At 39.7% G+C, this 20578-nt stretch overlaps 2 protein-coding genes across 2 annotated transcripts; both read right to left on the bottom strand.

Moving 5' to 3' along the window:
• Positions 1-2194: 2194 nt before the first annotated feature.
• On the bottom strand, positions 2195-4918 carry LOC127440332 (caldesmon-like). The gene is made up of 2 exons (XM_051696869.1): positions 4841-4918; positions 2195-3685 (listed from the first exon to the last, which is right to left on the bottom strand). Exons 1-2 carry the CDS (start codon positions 4916-4918, stop codon positions 2621-2623), a joined length of 1143 nt encoding a protein of 380 aa, XP_051552829.1. The 3' UTR covers positions 2195-2620.
• Positions 4919-6397: 1479 nt separating this feature from the next.
• Positions 6398-19861, bottom strand: LOC127447621 (uncharacterized). The gene is made up of 9 exons (XM_051709559.1): positions 19757-19861; positions 18551-18660; positions 16990-17074; positions 16130-16325; positions 15933-16001; positions 12963-13942; positions 11876-12666; positions 10976-11179; positions 6398-9897 (listed from the first exon to the last, which is right to left on the bottom strand). Exons 1-9 carry the CDS (start codon positions 19846-19848, stop codon positions 9650-9652), a joined length of 2775 nt encoding a protein of 924 aa, XP_051565519.1. The 5' UTR covers positions 19849-19861; the 3' UTR covers positions 6398-9649.
• Between the last annotated feature and the right edge of the window lie 717 nt (positions 19862-20578).

Here is a 20578-nt window from a genome sequence, read left to right as displayed (position 1 = left end):
GGTGCAGTCCTTGACAATACAGGTAAAACACGTTACCAAAAGGATTTTGACATTTCTTCACGACAACTGCAAACCTCCTGCAGGAATAAAATAAGGTTCTAAAAGGTTTAATCAATCCTGCAGGCACCTGTTTAATTCCTGCAGGGGAAATACAGTACCCTACAGGATACTAGGAGGACACATCCCTGATGTAATAACTGTAATAACATATTAACACTGCTGTTATACAGCTCTGGAAAAAGTGAAGAGACCACTGCAAAATGGTGAGTTTCTCTGGATTTACTATTTATAGGTGTGTGTTTGAGTAAAATGAACATTTTTGTTTTATTCTATAAAGTACTCTCAACATTTCTCCCAAATTCCAAATAAAAATATTGTCATTTAGAGCATTTATTTGCAGAAAATGACAACTGGTCAAAATAACAAAAAAGATGCCGTGTTTTCAGACCTCGAATAATGCAAAGAAAACAAGTTCATATTCATTTATAATCAACACAATACTAATGTTTTAACTTAGAGTTCAGAAATCAAGATTTGATACATGCATCACTTTCATGTGCTCTCTACCAGTCTTTCACATTGCTGTTGGGTGACTTTATGCCACTCCTGGTGCAAACATTCAAGCATCTTGTCTTTGTTTGATGGCTTGTGGCCATCCATCTTCCTCTTGATCACGTTCCAGAGGTTTTCGATGGGGTTCAGGTCTGGAGACAACATGATCACACAGGAAGTCGGCATGCTGTTTCCGAAAGTTCTGGTACCCTAGGATCGGCAACAGTATCTATCTCCCATTGGATATTTTTAGAATGGCTCAACAACGATTATATCCCCTCGTGGCTCGACTGGTAGCACATTGCATCAGATGCATAGGAGACCACAGTTCAATCCCCAATCAAATGAGGAAGTAATCACGTTTGTATAAACAATCACGAGCATGATAAGGATTTTGCATTTTTGTCCCTAACATTGCATTTTGTCTTTACTAATGGTTATGGTTAGATTTGGGGTTTGTTTGAGGGGTAGACTGAATAAAATAAGTATTTTTCTTCAGTGTTTTACACCCTGTTCTGCTGAAAACAATAATTTTTACAACTGTCTTCTGGTGACCTCTCCTGGATATAAATGGATGTCACACTTGTTTATATGCTCTGAAACACTTACCGCTTTAGTCTCCGTGTTTTCAAATTCAGTCAAAATATGCCAATTTCGTCTAAAGGAAAATCGGCACACTCTTGTCGATTTTTATGTGAGATCTGGCTGCTGGAGATTGGGCTGGCCATGACAGGGTCTTGATCTGGTGGTCCTCCATTCACACCTTGATTGACCTGTTTGTGTGGCATGGAGCATCGTCCTGCTGGGAAAACCAATCCTCAGAGTTGGGGAACATTGTCAGAGCAGAAGAACAGTCTCGTGACAGCAAGGCTGCGCAAACTGCAAGCATGATTGGAAACGACTTGGTGACGACACAGCTTAATGCTCATTGGCTTAAACAACCATGATGTTTCGTTCTCTTCTAAAAAATGTTTGATTTTTTATCTCTAATGACGTGTATAAATTATACGTGAATATTCCTAACACTCTGACAGTTCGATCTCTGTATGGGATATGTGATTTTTATCATATTTCTGAAATATCTCAAATGCGTGTCTTTACTAAACTAAAAATGGTCTTACTGGCGAAATAACAGGTACATTGAGTGTCCATTTCATCATATATATTTTCATTTTAAAGTAACAGAATTTAAATGATATCCACTTTATCAGCAACAGCTATATATATATATATATATATATATATATATATATTGTCTTTTTTTAATCTCATTTAAGCTCAATGAGTGTGAAATTCCAATTACGTGGGAAACACTGTTCCTGAGATGAAAACCTCCACTGATTTTACCATTAACTATTTTTCGATTATATTCTCCTCACACACACAAAAACCCCACAAATCATTCCAATACAAAACACATTTTGCACTCCATGTGACACGTGTGTACTGAGAGAAATGACACAGAAGTCCCGTAAATAATGTTTCGTTCAACCAACAATATCCACCAAAAAAAATATGTTGTCATCCAAAATTCCACCTATTTCGACAGAAACAATCTCCTAAAAGAGACTTTGAAATTCTTTGAGAGTGGTGGTGGTGTAGTGGGTTAAAGCACAGAACAGGTAAGCAGAAGGTTGCCGGTTTCATCCCCACAGTCACCACAATTGTGTCCTTGAGCAAGACACAACTCCAGGGGGACTGTTTATTCATTTGGCTCAGTAATTAATGTCACATACATACATGTATATATAATTTATAATTGCAGTCAGGAATAAACTAAAACTCCCTCTCTGAATGCAATTGTTCTTAAAAAATAAATCAATAAATACAAATATTTTGATCCCATAAATGTAAAACCTGGTGTGTACATTCCAGTGCAAATAGTCCCTCCATTTACATTAATGAGTCCACCATTTCGACAACATTGTTGAATGAGCCAAATCCCAAAATTCTGAAATAAATGCACATTTGTAAACCTTTTCTCATATTGTTATGCTGAAATTTTAATGTAAAGAGCAGCCTGCTTGGACTTCTGCTTGACTTTAGGTTCCCTCTTTACCGGCTGCCTTTAGGTTTCATCAGCCTCGTCAAGTCTGCGCTTCAGCCCTCTTTCCTTGACTTCTTCAGCTGCCTTTCGCTCAGCTTTCAGGGGCATTTCTTCGAGCTTTCGCTCAGCTTTCAGGGGCATTTCTTCGAGCGGTTGCTCAGATTTCAGTGGCATTTCTTCGAGCTTTCGCTCAGCTTTCGCTCTCTTTTCTGCCTGTAGCTGAACCTTCCCTCTTTCCACGTCGACTTCTGTCTTTTGCTCAGCACTGAGTGTCATTTCTTCGAGCATTTGCTCAGCTTTCAGTGGCATTTCTTCGAGCTTTCGCTCAGCTTTCAGTGGCATTTCTTCGAGCATTTGCTCAGCTTTCGCTCTCTTTTCTGCCTGTAGCTGAACGTTGGCTCTCTGTTCGTCTAATTCTTTCTGGTCTTTGGCTCTCATCATTTCCAGCTTAAGCTGGGCTGCTTCTCTTTTCAGCTGGGCTTTCGCACATTTCTCCTTAAAACTTTGCTCTGCTTTATGTCGCTTTTCTTCGACCTTTTGCAGGGCCTTGGCTCTCTTTATCTCTAACTTGATCTGGGCTTCAGACTTCTTCAACTCCTCTTTAGCCCTCCGTTTCTGTGCCTTTTGCTCATCTTCAGCTCTCTTCACCTTCAACTTATGCAGGGCTTCGGCCATCTTCAGCTCCTCTTTTTCCCTCTGTTTCTGTGCCTTTTGCTCAGCGTCAGCTCTCTTCACCTTCAATTTATGCTGGGCTTCGGCCATCTTCAACTCGTGTCTGGCCCTCTGTCTCTCTTCCTTTTGCAGAGCTTTGGCCATCTTTAACTCTGCCCTTTGCTGAGCCTTGACTTTGCGCTCTATTTGCAGATGTTTGAGGGTGTGAATTTGCTCCTCTAAAGCTTTCACCTGGTCATCGAAGGAGTCTTTCCTCTGCCTTATCAGGTCTTTTAAGCTCAAGATTTTGTAATCCTTTCGACGTAGCGTTTCTTGCAGCCGCTGAATAACCATTTTTGCTTCCATCAGAGTGGCTTCAAGCTGGTTCTTCTCATCAAGCAGGCTGCTCACCTGATCCTTGCAGTCATGCTGCTCCTAACATAAGAAATATGGATTATTAAATCCCTTTATTAAATGGACAAATTAAATGATTTAAAACGGTTCATTTAATTCATGTTTTCAAATGTAGTTAAATATAACAATAAATAACTCATTTTAATTTTACATATGGGTCAATGAAGTGATGCTCATTATTTGTATTTTTTTTTTCCGTGTCTAATATTCAAAAATACATTACAAATGCAATATACCTCTTCTATGATGAATGTGTTTTCAATTACTGAGTTCAAAGTCATTTTGACATTTTTTTATGGGGCCTAAAGTCAAAAACGTCATGTGGTGTAACCATCTGGAGGCAGTAAAAAAAAAATTCAAAGTCTCATAAAAAAATGAGCTGTGCTAAATAATCTTTTATTATTATCTCTTTAAAAAAAATGCAGTGAAACTATTTAATTTTAAAAAATGACGAAAAAAAAAAAAAAGTTTTCCCACCAAATCAAAGTCAAGTGACGTAACCAACATATAGGTAGACATTTTGTCATCATGTGACAAAAATCATAAAATGGGAGGAACTCTTTAGACCCACAAGACTGTGTGTGAAGAATTAAAAACAAAACATAATTTTGTTATATCATTAAATATCAATAATTTGACATTTTCATGAAAAGGCCCATGTGGTTCAGGTCATTTGGTGCAACCATGAGAAAACTTCTAGGTATTCTTGATTTAAAACTCATGATATCTGTAATAAAATATTTTTCACCTTGAAACATATGTTTGAAAACTGTTTTTGAAATAAATGAAGTTGTGTACACTCATGAACAGGTCTTCAAGGTGCAAGGAAACTATTTTAATAGCTTTTAATTGATGGTTGCACCACATCACATTTTTGAAGTCATTAAATAATAATAATTATTTTATTTTTTTAAATGCTACAAATGTTTTTCAAACGATTTTTCAAACATCATGAACTCAAAGATTACATCTATGAACCTGACACGTGTTTTAAACTATTTTTTATTATATATATATATAGTTTTAAAAATGTAGTTAAATATAACGGCAAATAAATCCTTTTAATCTGACAAATAAATATATTTAATTCATCTTTAAAAATGAAGTTAAATACAGAGTAACATAATAATTAATTAATAAATAGCATTTTTGCTCATTGTTTTTCAGCCTGCTCACCTGTTCACAGTCACGCCGCTCTTCAGAGAACGAGCTATTCGTTGAGTGCATCATCCTCCTCCTCCTCCTCCTCATCATCCTCGTGTTTGATCTGTGCAGTAATCGACAGTCATCTGTGGAAGAACGCTGAGAAACGCGCTATTTATAACCCTCAGCCGCTGACGTCACAAACACCCTCTATGACGCTGTATGGTCGCGGAGAGTGCGAGAGTTCTGTTGCCATGGTTACTCATTCAACATTATGAGGTAAACGGGGAGACACTTTTAACAGCGAAAAACATGATAAGCTGTAGTATAGTTTTTAACAGAAGCCAAAAGTGTTGCTTTAGAACAAGTAATGACGGATTGTGCGGTTTCTAAGAAGTAACAATGAAGTGTTTTCAGAGGTGGTGCAAGTTATTACATTTTGATGAAAGAATTCTTTGGAAAAACACACACTGATTAATATTTTCCATATGGCAAAACAACCAATAAAGGCGCGGTCATACATACATTCTCATGGCGAAATTTCGCATGCGAAGATGACGCGAGCGGATGTTGAGTGCGCGTGAAACCATGCAAAAATATAATCGTCAAGCAGCATTTTTAAAAGCTGCACTTTATACTCACTGAGACTTAAGTTAAAAAGATTTCAGTTAAAAACTCACCGCTAAAATTATATCCTTTTTTATTGAAAATATTCAGTGTAGCTGTTTACGAAGCTCCGCCCACACAGAGGCCACCGCCAAAGCAGGCAAATTCCTATTGGTCAACTCGTTGAATTCACCTGTCAAAGTTCATCAAACTTGAACTCCATGCGAAATCAGATTCAGAGTAAGGAAATTCTTCGCACAGGATGTCCATCGCGCGAAATTGACGCGCGGATTCCCATTCAGACGACTGCATTTCGCCCGCGGAATTTCGCCGTGCAAAGGTGTGACCGCGCCTTAACGTGTATTGAGTAACTAAATGGGGTCAATTTAATACAGTATTTATTGTATATATTATTTAAGAGAGTCTCATATCGTTCTAAACCCATTTACGATTTCTTCAGTCTACAGTTTCTAATTGTTTGCACACGTATAAATAACATTTCATTGTAGAATGTTTTTCTCATCATATGGCCTTTTGTAGTTACTAAAGTGATCAACAATATATTTTAAAGTGAAAAGCAGACTTTTATAGTTCCAGCAGGTTAGTATATCAAGTTTATATAATCTAATCATATAAACAGCAGTGAACCATAAAATATACAGGCATCAAGAGAACATCCCGTAAAGCCTGAAATACGGTCACCTTACTTTTTATGGTACATTTATGGCAAACAAAGCTGCCGGTATTTTACCGTAAATTGAACAGATTTTTCATCAGATCTCATCATGTTTTGCTCAAGTAATAATTAAAAGCATATACAGTATGTGTGCTCTCCTGTATGATTTTTGTATGTGTAAAAACGATCTGTTAACTGCAGAATGTCTCAGCTTCAACAACTTCTGTAGAAATTCTTCCAATCAAGTGTTTTTTGTGTGTGGAATTTGTACATTCATAATTAGGTGAAGATATTAAAATACACAAGGATTATTGTTTTCACCTGTTTGTATTTTAATAAAGGACTTGACAATGTGAAATGGGAATAAAAGATGCTTTTTCTTGTTTTGTGATGTGACATTAACCTCTATAGCATCTTTCTAAAATCTGATAGACGTTTACAACAGCATTTAAGAAAACAACTTTAAGATGAAGTCAGTATTTACAGAATGTACAGAATGTCTCACATAACCATTTCTAATGTCTAATATCATCATGACGATACATCAGTGTACACTGGATATACATTAGAGAACTGTAAAGATAAAAAGGGGAATTTACAGTTAAAACAGGTTTGTTCTGTTGGCACAGGGGAGAATAAACGGAATAAACTTTGTGATTGGTTCATCTCAAAACTCAACGACTGTAAAAACACATTTTCTGTGTCGAACTGAAATGATCAAGTTCTGCTGAAATATGCAAAAGACCCTTCGATAAGCTCCGCCCACTTTTTATCGTAAAGTCGAGTAAAATGTGCTCATAAAGCATTAAAACATTAGGTGAAATTTTAATGCATTTTCAAGAAATTGTTCAATTATGCGGCAACATTATTGAAAATCAAGAGACTGTGAATCAGAACAGAAACGTCACAGTAACAACATTTTACCGTATTAATTTCTGTGAAATTCTGTTTAAAACTCTCCAAACACACAGGACTCCCACAGACTGACATTAGAAAAGAGCAACAGCTCGTCAGATTATATGGAGGACGGTGACAGTAATCCGGGTCAGATTGGTCAGAATTGTTTTTAAGGCGGAGGGTCACTTGAGTTTGTTGTTTATATCAGCTGCTTATTTGTGTCTTTGCAAACCATGAACATATGTACAATAATAAAACAAAAATGAAGTCATCAAACTGTTTAGTTAAATGCACAGATGAGTGAATCACTCCAGGTTGTATTTTACTCCAAAATCAAAGAAAATAAATTAGTTTTGTTTTTTTGCGTGAGGAAACACAAGTCTAATTTTAGGGTCATAAAAATGTCACAAAGCAAAAGAATCTTTATGACAAATACGCACATTCATTTCCCCCCTAAATTCTCATCACTGTAATGCACTGGAAAAAAAAAAACTGTATTCTCATCACTGTAATGTGAAAACAGATTATTTTACATTGTCAGTTATTTAATTATTTCTCACGAAACCTGTCAAGAAAATGTCCTTTTCATATTTAACCTCAAATCAATACAATATATTCTGCATGAAGAAAATGAAGCCTACATTTAGGACCATTAAGATTTTGGGGATTGTGAGATTATTGTCAGAACACTTAAGCACATTTTACGGCCAAACTCTCATTACCGTAACACATCCGGACGTTTTATTTGTACTTTTCCGATTGTTTTTAAATGACGGTTCACATTACGGTAACACATCCGGACGTTTTATTTGTACTTTTCAGATTGTTTTTAATGACGGTTCACATTACCGTAACACATCCGGACGTTTTATTTGTACTTTTCCGATTGTTTTTAAATGACGGTTCACATTACGGTAACACATCCGGACGTTTTATTTGTACTTTTCCGATTGTTTTTAATGACGGTTCACATTACCGTAACACATCCGGACGTTTTATTTGTACTTTTCCGAATGTTTTTAATGACGGTTCGCATTACCGTAACACATCCGGACGTTTTATTTGTACTTTTCCGATTGTTTTTAAATGACGGTTCACATTACGGTAACACATCCGGACGTTTTATTTGTACTTTTCCGATTGTTTTTAAATGACGGCTCACATTACGGTAACACATCCGGACGTTTTATTTGTACTTTTCCGATTGTTTTTAATGACGGTTCACATTACCGTAACACATCCGGACGTTTTATTTGTACTTTTCCGAATGTTTTTAATGACGGTTCGCATTACCGTAACACATCCGATTGTTTTTAATGACGGTTCACATTACCGTAACACATCCGGACGTTTTATTTGTACTTTTCCGATTGTTTTTAATGACGGTTCACATTACCGTAACACATCCGGACGTTTTATTTGTACTTTTCCGATTGTTTTTAATGACAGTTCACATTACCGTAACACATCTGATTGTTTTTAATGACGGTTCACATTACCGTAACACATCCAGACGTTTTATTTGTACTTTTCCGATTGTTTTTAATGACAGTTCGCATTCCCGTAACACATCCGGATGTTTTATTTGTACTTTTCCGATTGTTTTTAATGACAGTTCACATTACCGTAACACATCCGGACGTTTTATTTCCACTCTCATTACCGTAACACACAAGTCAAAAGATGCTGTTCTACAATGATTTCTAAAAAAATTTAATCAGTGAAAATGAATTAGTAATGAGAATTGAGGTAAAAGTTGCGAAAATAATGTCACAATGTAAAAAAAAAAAAAATAAATAAAAATAAAAAACAGGCTTAATTTTTCTGCAAGCAAAGTAGAATTTCATTTTAGTTTTTCGGAGCAAAATACGATCAGGACATTTTCTTTACAGTCCTTATTTACTGTTTTAAATGATTGCATTACAATATGTTTTACTATAATTGTTTAAAAAATAGGTATTTTTGTATTACACAAATGTCAGTTTTTACTTTTGGCTTTGAGGTGAAATATGGACATGTTTTCATAAGATTCACATAACAGTATCAGATCTACAGAGGTCAAAAGTCTTGAACAGACCATTTAGATTGACTCAGAATCAGTCTGACAATGAGCCTCACTGAAGTGAAGCTGGTCCCGAATAGTGAAACACCGTTTAACACCGTCAGCTATTAGTGGAGTAAAAATGGTCCGCTTGCATCACGGCAGTCCAACAGCAAGATTCAAATGAAAAATTTTCATATAGAAATGAAATAGTTCAGGAATAACTTCACAATATTTGCACCAGTTCATTGCTGCATTTTTGAGCTGCAGTTTGAATATGAATACTGGAACACGTACACACACAAATGAAACTGAAATGAGTGTCGCTTACAGTCCGTCCAGAAAGGATCAGCAACGCTGGAGGTTCATGTTTGAAAAGTTTAATAGTTTGAAAGATCTTCTGTTAAAACTGAAGCATCCAGAGTAATACTCACACATAGGAATGTGGAAAGTGTTTGTGTGCGTCACACGCCGTCATCGCACTCTGCAGTAGCTTAAAGGAAAAGTTTAACCAAAAATGTATTCAGCATCATGCCAATGGGTTTGGAACATGAGGGTGAATAAATGATGACTGAATTTTTCTTTGTGTGTGTGTGTGTGTGTGTGTGTGTTGTTACTGTAGTTAACAGACGGTTGCACCGTTGACTTCTCTGCGTCCCTGCTTCTTCAGCAGCTGAATGCGGTTGTGGCAGTAGAATTTAATGGCCCTCCAGTCACGCTGGTTGGTGACCAGCAGGGGGCAGTGCTGCAAACACCGCTCACAGTCCGCTTTAGCAGGAACACGCAATTCCATGATATTCCGCTTCAGGTGAGTCTCCACAGCATCCCGCTCTGCTTCCGACCACGGCCGCTTCAGAACGCCACGTTTACCTGAGGAGTTAAAAACATGGAGTCCAATGAACAGTGTAGCGCAGCAATGCAGAACTAATATTGTAAGTTTGGAACGGCATCAAGGTGAGTTATAACATTACTTTTTAAGTTCCTTTTTCCATGTTAAATTTACACAATTATACCCCACTTAATTACACAATATTTAAAAAGTACCTTTTTATTAAGTAATGTACATTACTTTTCTATTTATGTACTAACAAACACAAAATAATCTCTCCAGTTAGCTGATGGTGAGAAAACAATGACGCAAAATTGACTTAACACATTGCTTTTCTTAAAAACCATGGGACTCAGATGGGACTTGTGAAGGGCCGCATTCACACGTCCCACTGGATTGAAGCATTAGCATTTCCCCGGTGTCGGGTTGGCAAAAGAGGACGTTCTCTACAAGCGATTTTCATGTTGAGTTCGAAACCAATCATGTGACTCGTGTGAATGCGGCGTCACGAAGTGGATAGCCACGATTAATATTGTGGAGGATTAAAATTTGAGAGATTTAATGCACATTGGGGACAAGTTTTTTCATTTAGTCAACCTCACACTTTGACTTTGGGAAACTTTTAATGTAACTTGAATTGGTGCTATTTTAGTGTATTTTTATCTTTATACCGTAAAAGTTTGGAAAATATAAATAAAGCATTATTGTTAAATATTGGTTTCTTTCCTAAACATTTTGACAGGAAAATAAGTATATATAGAGTTGAAATTCAGCATTTTCAAAATCTACGATTAATCACGATAAATTATGAAAAACCATGCGATTAATCGCAATTAAATATTTTAATCGACTGACAGCACTAAATATTTTATACTATATTTTAAACTACATTAAATTTTTGGGGTAAAATATTTATTTTATTTATATTTAAAATGTTTTTGTACAAAATACAATCACTTTAAATGTAATATATACAAGAAATAAAATTAGTCTTTATCCGATTAATCAACTAATCGAACAAATCATTGAAAATGTATCGATTATAAAAATACTTGTTAATTACAGCCCTAAACATCTTACCTTTACAAAATATTGTTCCCCAACACCGGTAAAACTCACCTGACTTGACCTGGGAGCTCCGCCTCTTGAGTACACCTGGAGGAGTGGGCGTGGCCGGTAACAGGTGTGGGCTGCTTCTCTTCTTGGGCAGCGGCCTTCGAGCGCTGCATCCTCTCTTCTTCCCTACTTCAGCTCTCTCTTTATTCTTCCCACCCTCTTTATCAGAATCATCAGAGAAAGAGTCGGCAGAGTTCCCCGACATCACTGTACGTACGAGAGAGAAAGACTCTTTTATTAACGTCTGGAGGGACAAATGTAACATTTAAATTATTAATATTTTATTTCCTTTTGTTGTAGGGAGCTATGTTAATTGAAAAATACAAATATTTGTGTAATACTCTTAAAATTGATTGTTGAGGGATGACAGCAGTGAAAGTGATTTGAGTAGTCAAGGTACTGTATGTAAATTTATGCAATCCTAGAAACAGTCTGGTGAAAAAAGTTGATACTAAATTAAAATAAAAACAATGATCTGAGTTTTTCTGAGGTATTGGTACAGATACAATTCTGGAGAAATTATGAATCGTACTATGACCCCGCTCATGATTACCAGGGTGATAAATTAACTTTTCTGCACACAAGTCACGATGGCTGGTGAATGCCGAATTTTAGCAGTCTTTTTGATTTCAGAAGGAAAATCTAGCACCCCCTTAGACCAGGCCATGGTTTTAAACATGTAATAATTTGTATTTTCATAACAAGTTTCCAAGTCAGTTTTAATTAGACCTTCATATAACAAAAAGAAAAAAGAAATCTATCATTTTAAATATAAATAATCCCCTTGAAGAAACATACTGTACGTGAAACTGATTGTTTGTATCAACTCTACACATCAGTTCATGATCTACTAAATTCATTCTAAATGAATCTTTGTAGCATTTTATTTCTCAGTTGACTCACCATCCAGTTCGAGACAGATGTGTTGTAGACTCATCCCTTTGAACAGCACTCCGTCTCGCTCTCCGTACAACACCACCCGTCCCACACGACTCATCAGCGCCGGGTCCTGACCAATCCGTGTGCAGCTTTGTGTCACATGGTACTCCCTTTGAAGAAAATCTTCCAATCGCTTCACGGCTGCACCCGCGGGCTTCTCGCCCTCCTCCAGCAATAGCAGTTGGGTGAGGATCGCTACCTGGCGGCGAGCACGGGGCGCGGTGAGCGCCGTGGGGTTTTTAGCGCCGCTAGTGCGTGCCAATCCTCGGAGAAGGTCCGTACCGCGGAGCGGCGTGGCGGGAGAGTGGTATGGTCGCGAAAAGACATATGGGCTCTCCGGATCGACACCCACATCCGCGGAGGTCTTGATGAGAAGCTCCAGACAAGCTTCGGAATGGGGCGGAAGAATGAGGGGTTGAACACGACTGCGTTTGCCCAGTACGCCCACCCGGGGGAGGTGGCAGAGGACGTGGCGTTCGAAAGGAGAAAGCGACGACTCCAGCAGGGAGACGGAGTTTGATGAGGGTGTGGAGCGGTCGCGGTAGTCTTGAATGGTGAGTTTGGCGACCTCGCACTCGCGATGACGGTTGTACAAGATGAGAAGAGCCAAACTGGAGTGGCACAGCAAACGCCACGACTCTGCCAAGCCGGACGAACGAGAAAGTGAGAGAAAAGAGGAGTGCTGCTGCTGACGGAGGTATAGAACCAGTGTAGAAAGCGAGGAGAGGAGAGGAGGCATGTGTGATTGATGAGAGCTGCAAGAAGACAAGAAAGAGGGATGGATGTGGGATTAAAGAAGGTCTTCGGTCAAACACTTATATCTACGCAATAGGGCTGCAACTAACAATTATTTTGATGATAACGGACTATTCTAACGATTATTTCAACAATTAATTTGCACTCTAGTCATGCTGTTTGTTGAACACTTTTGATTCAAAAGAACCGAATCATTAGAGTCATAGATTCGAGAATCTGACTACACTAGTCGCACTATACAGTATGTTGCACGCTTTTGATAAAAACCACTGATTTAAATAAATAACTGACTTACCTCTCCATCTCACCGTTCTTCTCGTCTACACTCCCTTCTTCTTTCATGTCTAACTCATTCTCCTCTTCATCATCTTCCTCATCCTGCTCTTGACCTGGAGTAGGAGGAGCCTCTTCTTTGGCTCGCTCCAGCTCCTCCTGTTTCTTCAGTTGCTCCTCCTTTTCTTTCTTTGGAGGGCGCCCTCTCCTGGCAGGAGGCTTGGGCGTAACAGGCGAGCTTTTGCTGACGGTGCTGGCAACGGGCGCTGTGGCCTTCTTAGTCGTCGAGAAGGAGGGGCAGGTCTTTTTAGAGTTATTCGAAGAAGTAGGTGGCGACAGGGAGAGCGAAAACGAGACGGCACCGGATTTAGACGGCGAAGACACAGAATCACGTTCCCGGGAAAACAGTGACGGTCCCGCAGTTGATGGAGGTTGTGCTGGCGATGAAAACACATGCGAGGTGGCAGTCGGTGTGTGTGGGGATTGCGCATTGTGGTGCGACAGTTCCATGGCGGCTCGCACATCAGGCTGCTGGTCGTGGTGTTTCTCAAGATGGCGCGCGAGCGAGCGGAAATGCCGGCCGCAGTACGGGCAGTGCTGTTGACGGGATAGCGTGCCGCTTGCGCCATGCCCAATGTTTATGTTTATATTATTGTTTATGTTAGTCGTGGGCGGGGCCAGAGGCTGCTGGAAGGGGGAGGGAGAGGAAGGGTCGGGGCGAGTGAACGACAGTGGGCGGGGCTGGGCCCTGGGCGTGGCCTTTTTCTTGACGCTCGCTGAGGTTTTCCGTTTTTTACGCCGTGTCATCATTCGGCCGCGCAGTTCCTCTAGGTCTTCATCATCGTCGTCATCATCGTCGTCTTCCTCCTCTTCGTCCTCCTCGCGGTCCGAGTCGCTGGCCTCAGAATGAGACTGCGGCGAGGAGGAGGGGGAGAGGGACCATGATGGAGTGAGGTAGTCAGAAACGGTGAGAGAGAGTGGGAGCGAGCCTGGATCCTCCTCCTATAGAGACAGATAGATAAATAAACCAGACCGGGACCAGAGTGGTTTTAATAAAAATACATATCTATAGATTACAGGGCTGTCGACTGGTCTGAGAAACTCTATTTGAATTTTGAAGTCAGCAGTTATTTAAATTGACGTTGTTTCCTTAGTCCACAAGAGGGCGCAATAAATAAATATAAACCATACAGCACAATGTTAAATTGTTGCTCAGACTCCGAGCACAGGGGCTGTTCAAAGAACAGAACGCGAGGATCTCGAGACACACATTTCCAAATTGAACTCCTTACAAAGTGTTTTAAAAACCCAATTCCTTAATCAGAGAATCACTGATATGAGAGCAAGACGCAACGCCCAAAGACCTCCACCTAAGGGGCTGTTCACACCAAACGCTTTTGCAACCATCCAGTTTTCCATTGTTTTTTCTATAAAAACACGCGCTAGATGAACGTCTTTGATTGTTTTGCCACGTTTTGTTGTTTATTCAGTGTTTTTTAGATGCTGTGTCAAGTTCTTCAATCTTTAAAATGTGTCTTGAGACACCTGCTTTCTGTTAAACTTTGTTGCGCTGCATACAGCCCTTTACGGTGCAAGAATGCAATCGTTCTGAAGTCATCGTCAGCGCTTAGCAATGCTTTAGTTAATTTAGAAGCACTTATGATTATAGTGAAGAAATATGTGAATCTGTGCATGAGTAAGACTATCGAGAATCAAAACGAGTTTAAAACCATGATGGTAGTGCAAGATCATTGTTAAATCATATATGGCCCCAATTGAAAACAAGTTGTACCAAGAGTAGATGCGAGGCGAATGGGCCTTATTAGATCAGACGCGATCACATCGACAGTGATCTATGAAATATCATCATGTGTGTCATACTCTTGAGTTTGTCCTGATCCACTAATCCTGATGGAAATCTAAAGAAGCCCAAATCTCCAGTAATCTTTTGGAAACGAGGCATTCCAGCTCCACCAACAGCACTTTTTCAGTTGAAGTTGAGCAAAGCGCCCATAGACTGCAGTTCTTTTCTGGGATGCCAAAAGAACACGGAAGTGTCGCCGCAGAGCATTTGTTTGTTAACAGTAACTTCATCGATAAGTAGTGACAGACTGATTTATTGGCTGATATTTGGCAATTTCAAAATTATTGGTATCGGCTGATAACTGTGCCTGTGTGTGCTCATTTCACCAAGTGTCAATTCCAAAATCTACCAAACAGCCTTGTCAATGGATAATGCACAATTTCCATTTTCAGATATGTTAAGTGAATTTTGGGTAAACAGATCATTTAGTATTGGCCTTTACACAACCTATATTGGTTGACCACTTCTTAGTGTCTCCGTATATGCAGCCTAATAATTTGTTAATAGTCCTAAAAAGGGGGCCCTGGGTAGCTCAGTGGTAAAGACGCTGGCTACCACCCCTGGAGTTCGCTAGTTCGCTAGTTCGAACCCAGGGCGTGCTGAGTGACTCCAGCCAGGTCTCCTAAGCAACCAAATTGGCCCGGTTGTTAGGGAGGGTAGAGTCACATGGGGTAACCTCCTCGTGGTCGCTATAATGTGGTTTGTTCTCGGTGGGGCGTGTGGTGAGTTGAGCGTGGACGCCGCGGTGGATGGCGTGAAGCCTCCACACACGCTATGTCTCCGTGGCAATGCGCTCAACAATGGGTTGACGATCTCAGACGCAACTGAGATTCGTCCTCCACCACCCGGATTGAGGCGAGTCACTACGCCACCACGAGGACTTAGAGCGCATTGGGAACTGGCCATTCCAAATTGGGAGAGAAAGGGGAAAAATCCCCAAAAAATAAAGGGAAAAAAGTCCTAAAAGGGAATAAAAAGAAAACACTTCAAATGGGAAATTTTTAAATGGGCATTACAACATGGCGATTTAGTATAAAAACATTAAATATTGTATTATCGGCAAAAATAACTACATATACAGTATATACCGTTACTGTGATGTGTTTGTGTGTGTTCTGCATGAATCACCTTCTTAATGTTACTTTCTGGGTTGAATCCACATTCAAATTCACGTGGAGACACTGAACTATGGAAACCCTGCAAATTTCAAGAATAATAAAACACACTGTTGCATTTAGTCTCAGTTAACTGTTTACCAATCACACTGACGCATCACACAGCTATTAACATTATATAACAAATCGAATTGCAGTGAAATTGAGTACCATGGCATTTTCTCCCCAGTCGGTCAGGCTGTAGTCCACGGTGATCTCCTCGCCTTTGGCAATGTCTCGAATTGCTATGACGACAAGCCGCACTTGACTCCCACAATGCACCTCTCTAATCCTGCAGTTGGGTGGCGGGTGGAAAAGCACAGGACCGCGGACGCCACTCGCACCCTCTTCATCGAGCTCAGGTACACTGCACGACACACACAGGTCACAAGTCAACACGAAATGCTATTTGCAACTAGGGTCACGACTCACGATGGTAGACTAATCGCCCAACAACTGAAGAAACAAGAGGAGCTGGAGCGAGCCAAAGAAGAGGCTCCTCCTACTCCAGGTCAAGAGCAGGATGAGGAAGATGATGAAGAGTTAGACATGAAAGAAGGCAGTGTAGACGAGAAGAACGGTGAGATGTAGAGGTAAGTCAGTTATTTATTTTCGTGTGCGCAGGGTAACAGGCTACATTGTCCAATGAAAATCATTTGTGAGTCCACCTGATGTTTGGCGTAGATTGTACTTTTAGTCGTGATATTGTTTTTTTAGCGGCGGTGCTTTAAGTTGCATGTTTAACCCTCCAGAAGGGCCGCTTCATTGTTCGCTGTCATTTTTGACAGAAATATTACATTACAGGTGTATCCTTTTTCCCTAAAGTAAAAACAATTATTTGGGGAATTTAGTTTTTTTGAAAACTAAAGATTGCGAAGACAAACATATTGTAAAGTGGACAATAAGACTAGGAACATTTATTTAGAAAGTCAGTTTTGATTTCATGTTGACAATAAGACACTTCACCTCTGACATGTTTAAGAGACTTCATTCCATCATTGTATGTACGCTGTGTGCATTTGCTGTCTTACCAGAGCTGTGAGGGGTCAGTGAGGTAGAACGGGCTGCCCGGCGGAGGGAGTCGGTCTTCAGCGCCCTCTGGATACCGCTCGTCCCCTGACAAACACACACAACACGTGACTGCGACTATGAACACTTTTTAAGTGGAACCAGTGACTGACTTTGACAAACGTTTGTGACATAGTTGATTCATAACTAATAACAAACTTATTGTGTACAAATAGTGTTCATATGATCATTTTTTCTGTTTGGTATATAAAGAAACACCTACCAAAATAAGCCCAAAAAGGTAAAGCATGTACTGCAATGTATGCACTCTAATGGTGCTTCTTAAATGTCAATCTGGAGAGGTGGCATATGCAATGTTTGTTGCTGCTTTTGTTTAAAACTGTCCCGTGTGTGTATGTGCGTGCGAATGTGCATGTGTGTGCGAATGTGCATGTGTGTGTGTGCATGTGCGTGCGTACGTATGTATATGTGTGTGAGTGTGTGAATGTGCATGTGTGTGTGAATGTGCATGTTAGTATAAGAGGAGTATGTGTGTGTGTGTGCGTATGTGCGTGCATGTGTGTGTGCGCGTGCGTATGCGTGCATGTGCGAGTGAATGTGCGTGCGTATGTATGTATGTATGTGCGTATGTATGGGTGTGTGTGCGTGCATGTGCGTGTGCATGTGCGAGCGTACGTATGTGTGTGTGAGTGTGTGTGAATGTGCATGTTAGTATAAGAGGAGTATGTGTGTGTGAGTGTGCGTGTGTGTGTGAATGTGCGTGTGCGCGTATGTGCATGTGTATGTGTGCGTATGTGCGAGTGAATTTGCATGTGCGAGTGAATGTGCATATTTGTGTGAATGTGCTTGTGTGTATGTATGTGCGTATGTTTGGGTGTATGTGCGTGTGTGTGTATGTTCATGTGTGTGCATGTGCGTGTGTGCATGTGCGTGTGTATGTGTGTGCGTACGTATGTATGTGTGTGTGAGTGTGTGAATGTGCATGTGTATGTGTGTGCGAATGTGCATGTGTATGTGTGTGCGTACGTATGTGTGTGAATGTGCATGTTAGTATAAGAGTATGTGTGTGTGCGTATGTCCGTGCGTGTGTGTGTGCGTGCGTATGCGTGCATGTGCGAGTGAATGTGCGTGCGTACGTATGTATGGGTGTGCGCGCGTGTGCGTGCATGTGAGTGTGCGTGTGCGAGTGAATGTGCGTGCGTATGTATGTATGTGCGTATGTATGGGTGTGCGTGCGTGTGCGTGCATGTGCGTGTGCGAGCGTAAGTATGTGTGAATGTGCATGTTAGTATAAGAGGAGTATGTGTGTGTGAGTGTGCGTGTGTGTGAATGTGCGTGTGTGTGCGTATGTGCATGTGTATGTGTGCGTATGTGCGAGTGAATTTGCATGTGCGAGTGAATGTGCATATTTGTGTGAATGTGCTTGTGTGTATGTATGTGTGTATGTTTGGGTGTATGTGCGTGCGTAAATGCATGTGCGTGTGTGTGTATGTGCATGTGTATGTGTATGTGTGTGCGTATGTATATGTATGAGTATGTGTGCGTGCGTGCGTGTGCATGTACCTGGGCTGTAACTGTGTTCAGACAGACTCTCCTCCTCATCCTCCGTCACATATGCTGCACGGTCACACACCTTCACCGGCGTCCCCTTCCTCTTCCTGCCACACACGCGCCTGCTTCAAACACACACACACTTAATATAAGACCATAACAAACACACACACAACTATTACAAGCCTATTACACACTTAATAATACATACACACACATTATAATAAAACGTATGCAAACACTCTGAACCAAACTGATTTGAATCAATTCATGACATGATCTGAATGAAGGAACAAACCACGCACATGGTTAGCCATGCATGATGTTACCACGGTAACCATACACCAAAATACTACATTTAAAATTTAGTTTTCATTCTTACTATATAATAAAAAAAATAATATGGGATTCTTTCAAACTGTGTAAAATGTGCTATTTGCAAATATTTCTTTCGTTATATTGAAAGACAGGATCCATGCCAGAGATGACTAATACAGTTAATTTTATTACAGCGTTATGTCGTCATGGCAACGATGTTGTAATATTGAATAACTTTACACAGATGCGGTAAGTGATTTTATGACAGTAAAATCACGTTAACACACATATTGTTTATGTCTTGTGTCTATACTTTTGAAACAGTGAGTATTTTAATGTTTACAGATTGACCCCATTGACTTCCATTGTAAGTGTCTCACTGGAACACACATTTAAAGAAAAGGAGGGACGAGTCGAAATGATTTTTTGTGGTAATTAACATTATGTCACAAATGCTGTCGATTGAGATTAACTTGTATTGAACACGGAATATTCCTTTAATAATTCTGGGTATCGGTCAGAAACATTATCGCTTGATGCTAACAGCTCTGGGTGCCATGGACAATTTGTGTAAGGCGCATGCACAGGTGAGCGCGCATCAGCAGCCAGCAATCATCCTGCACGCGCGCTAACTGGGGCACGCGCAGTGTTTTGCTAATCATCCTCGTCGGTTTAAGCGCTGATATTTACACTCCCTGGCAAACCGAGAGGAAAAGCACAACTCCGAGGATGCACACTCGCTCAAAGCAGCGTTTGATGTTAGAGACACGATTTTATTTCCTTTATCGAGGCGTGTGCGCGAGGACAACAACACCGGAGCGGCTAACCGTTAGCACGCGCGCTGACCCGAACATTCCCTCAGAGACTAATCCGCCCTGCGACTGACAGAAACATACTGACCCGCGCGGTGGCGGCGGCTTGCTTCCATCCCCGTCGCTGTCGAGAGTAGGGGGCTCCCGGTAGTCAAACGGCGACCGCACGCTCTCCGCCATTAGCGCTGCTCCGGTGCGCATGCGCAGATGAGATCCAGCAGCTCACGGGATCAGTTCAATTAACAGGGAATTTTAAATATTTTAATTCTAGAATTCATATTAATAACTCGACCTGAGATACAATTCTTTATTAGCTCAGTCTGTATAAAATTATTTTTTTAACACCCCTATCCAGTCATTACCAAAAACAGGAAAAGCGATTAAAAATAATAATAATAATTCTATTCATGTTGTTTTAATCATATGCTATTATTTTATTTTTTATCATAATTTTCGTCATGTACCATTTATATATTCTGTAGCTCCGAAATATTTCATTAACACATACACAAAAAAGGAAATAATAAAAAATAATAATAATAAATAAAAAAACTTTAAGAAACATAAAAAAAGAAACAAATTCCTTTCCCGCAATTCCTAAATATTATTTCAAGAAACAGCTAAAAAAAAAAATATATATATAGTATCTTCATTTAGCTATTTAAACATTATAGCATTACATTTTAAACATTGATTGATTATATGATTACTATTATTTTTAGATAATGTGTGTGCATGGTTATTTTTATTTCTCATATTCATAAAATCTATAAAAATTAGTCATACATACAATATTCACACCTTAATTAAAATTAACACACACACACATATATATATATATATATATATATATATATATATATAATATATTAATTTCAATTTCATAAGTCTGTTAATCTAGCAGTCTTTA

Source organism: Myxocyprinus asiaticus, chromosome 1, assembly GCF_019703515.2.
Source record: "Myxocyprinus asiaticus isolate MX2 ecotype Aquarium Trade chromosome 1, UBuf_Myxa_2, whole genome shotgun sequence".
In the NCBI taxonomy this organism is placed as follows: domain Eukaryota; kingdom Metazoa; phylum Chordata; class Actinopteri; order Cypriniformes; family Catostomidae; genus Myxocyprinus; species Myxocyprinus asiaticus.
This window is presented reverse-complemented; position numbering and strand designations above follow the sequence as displayed.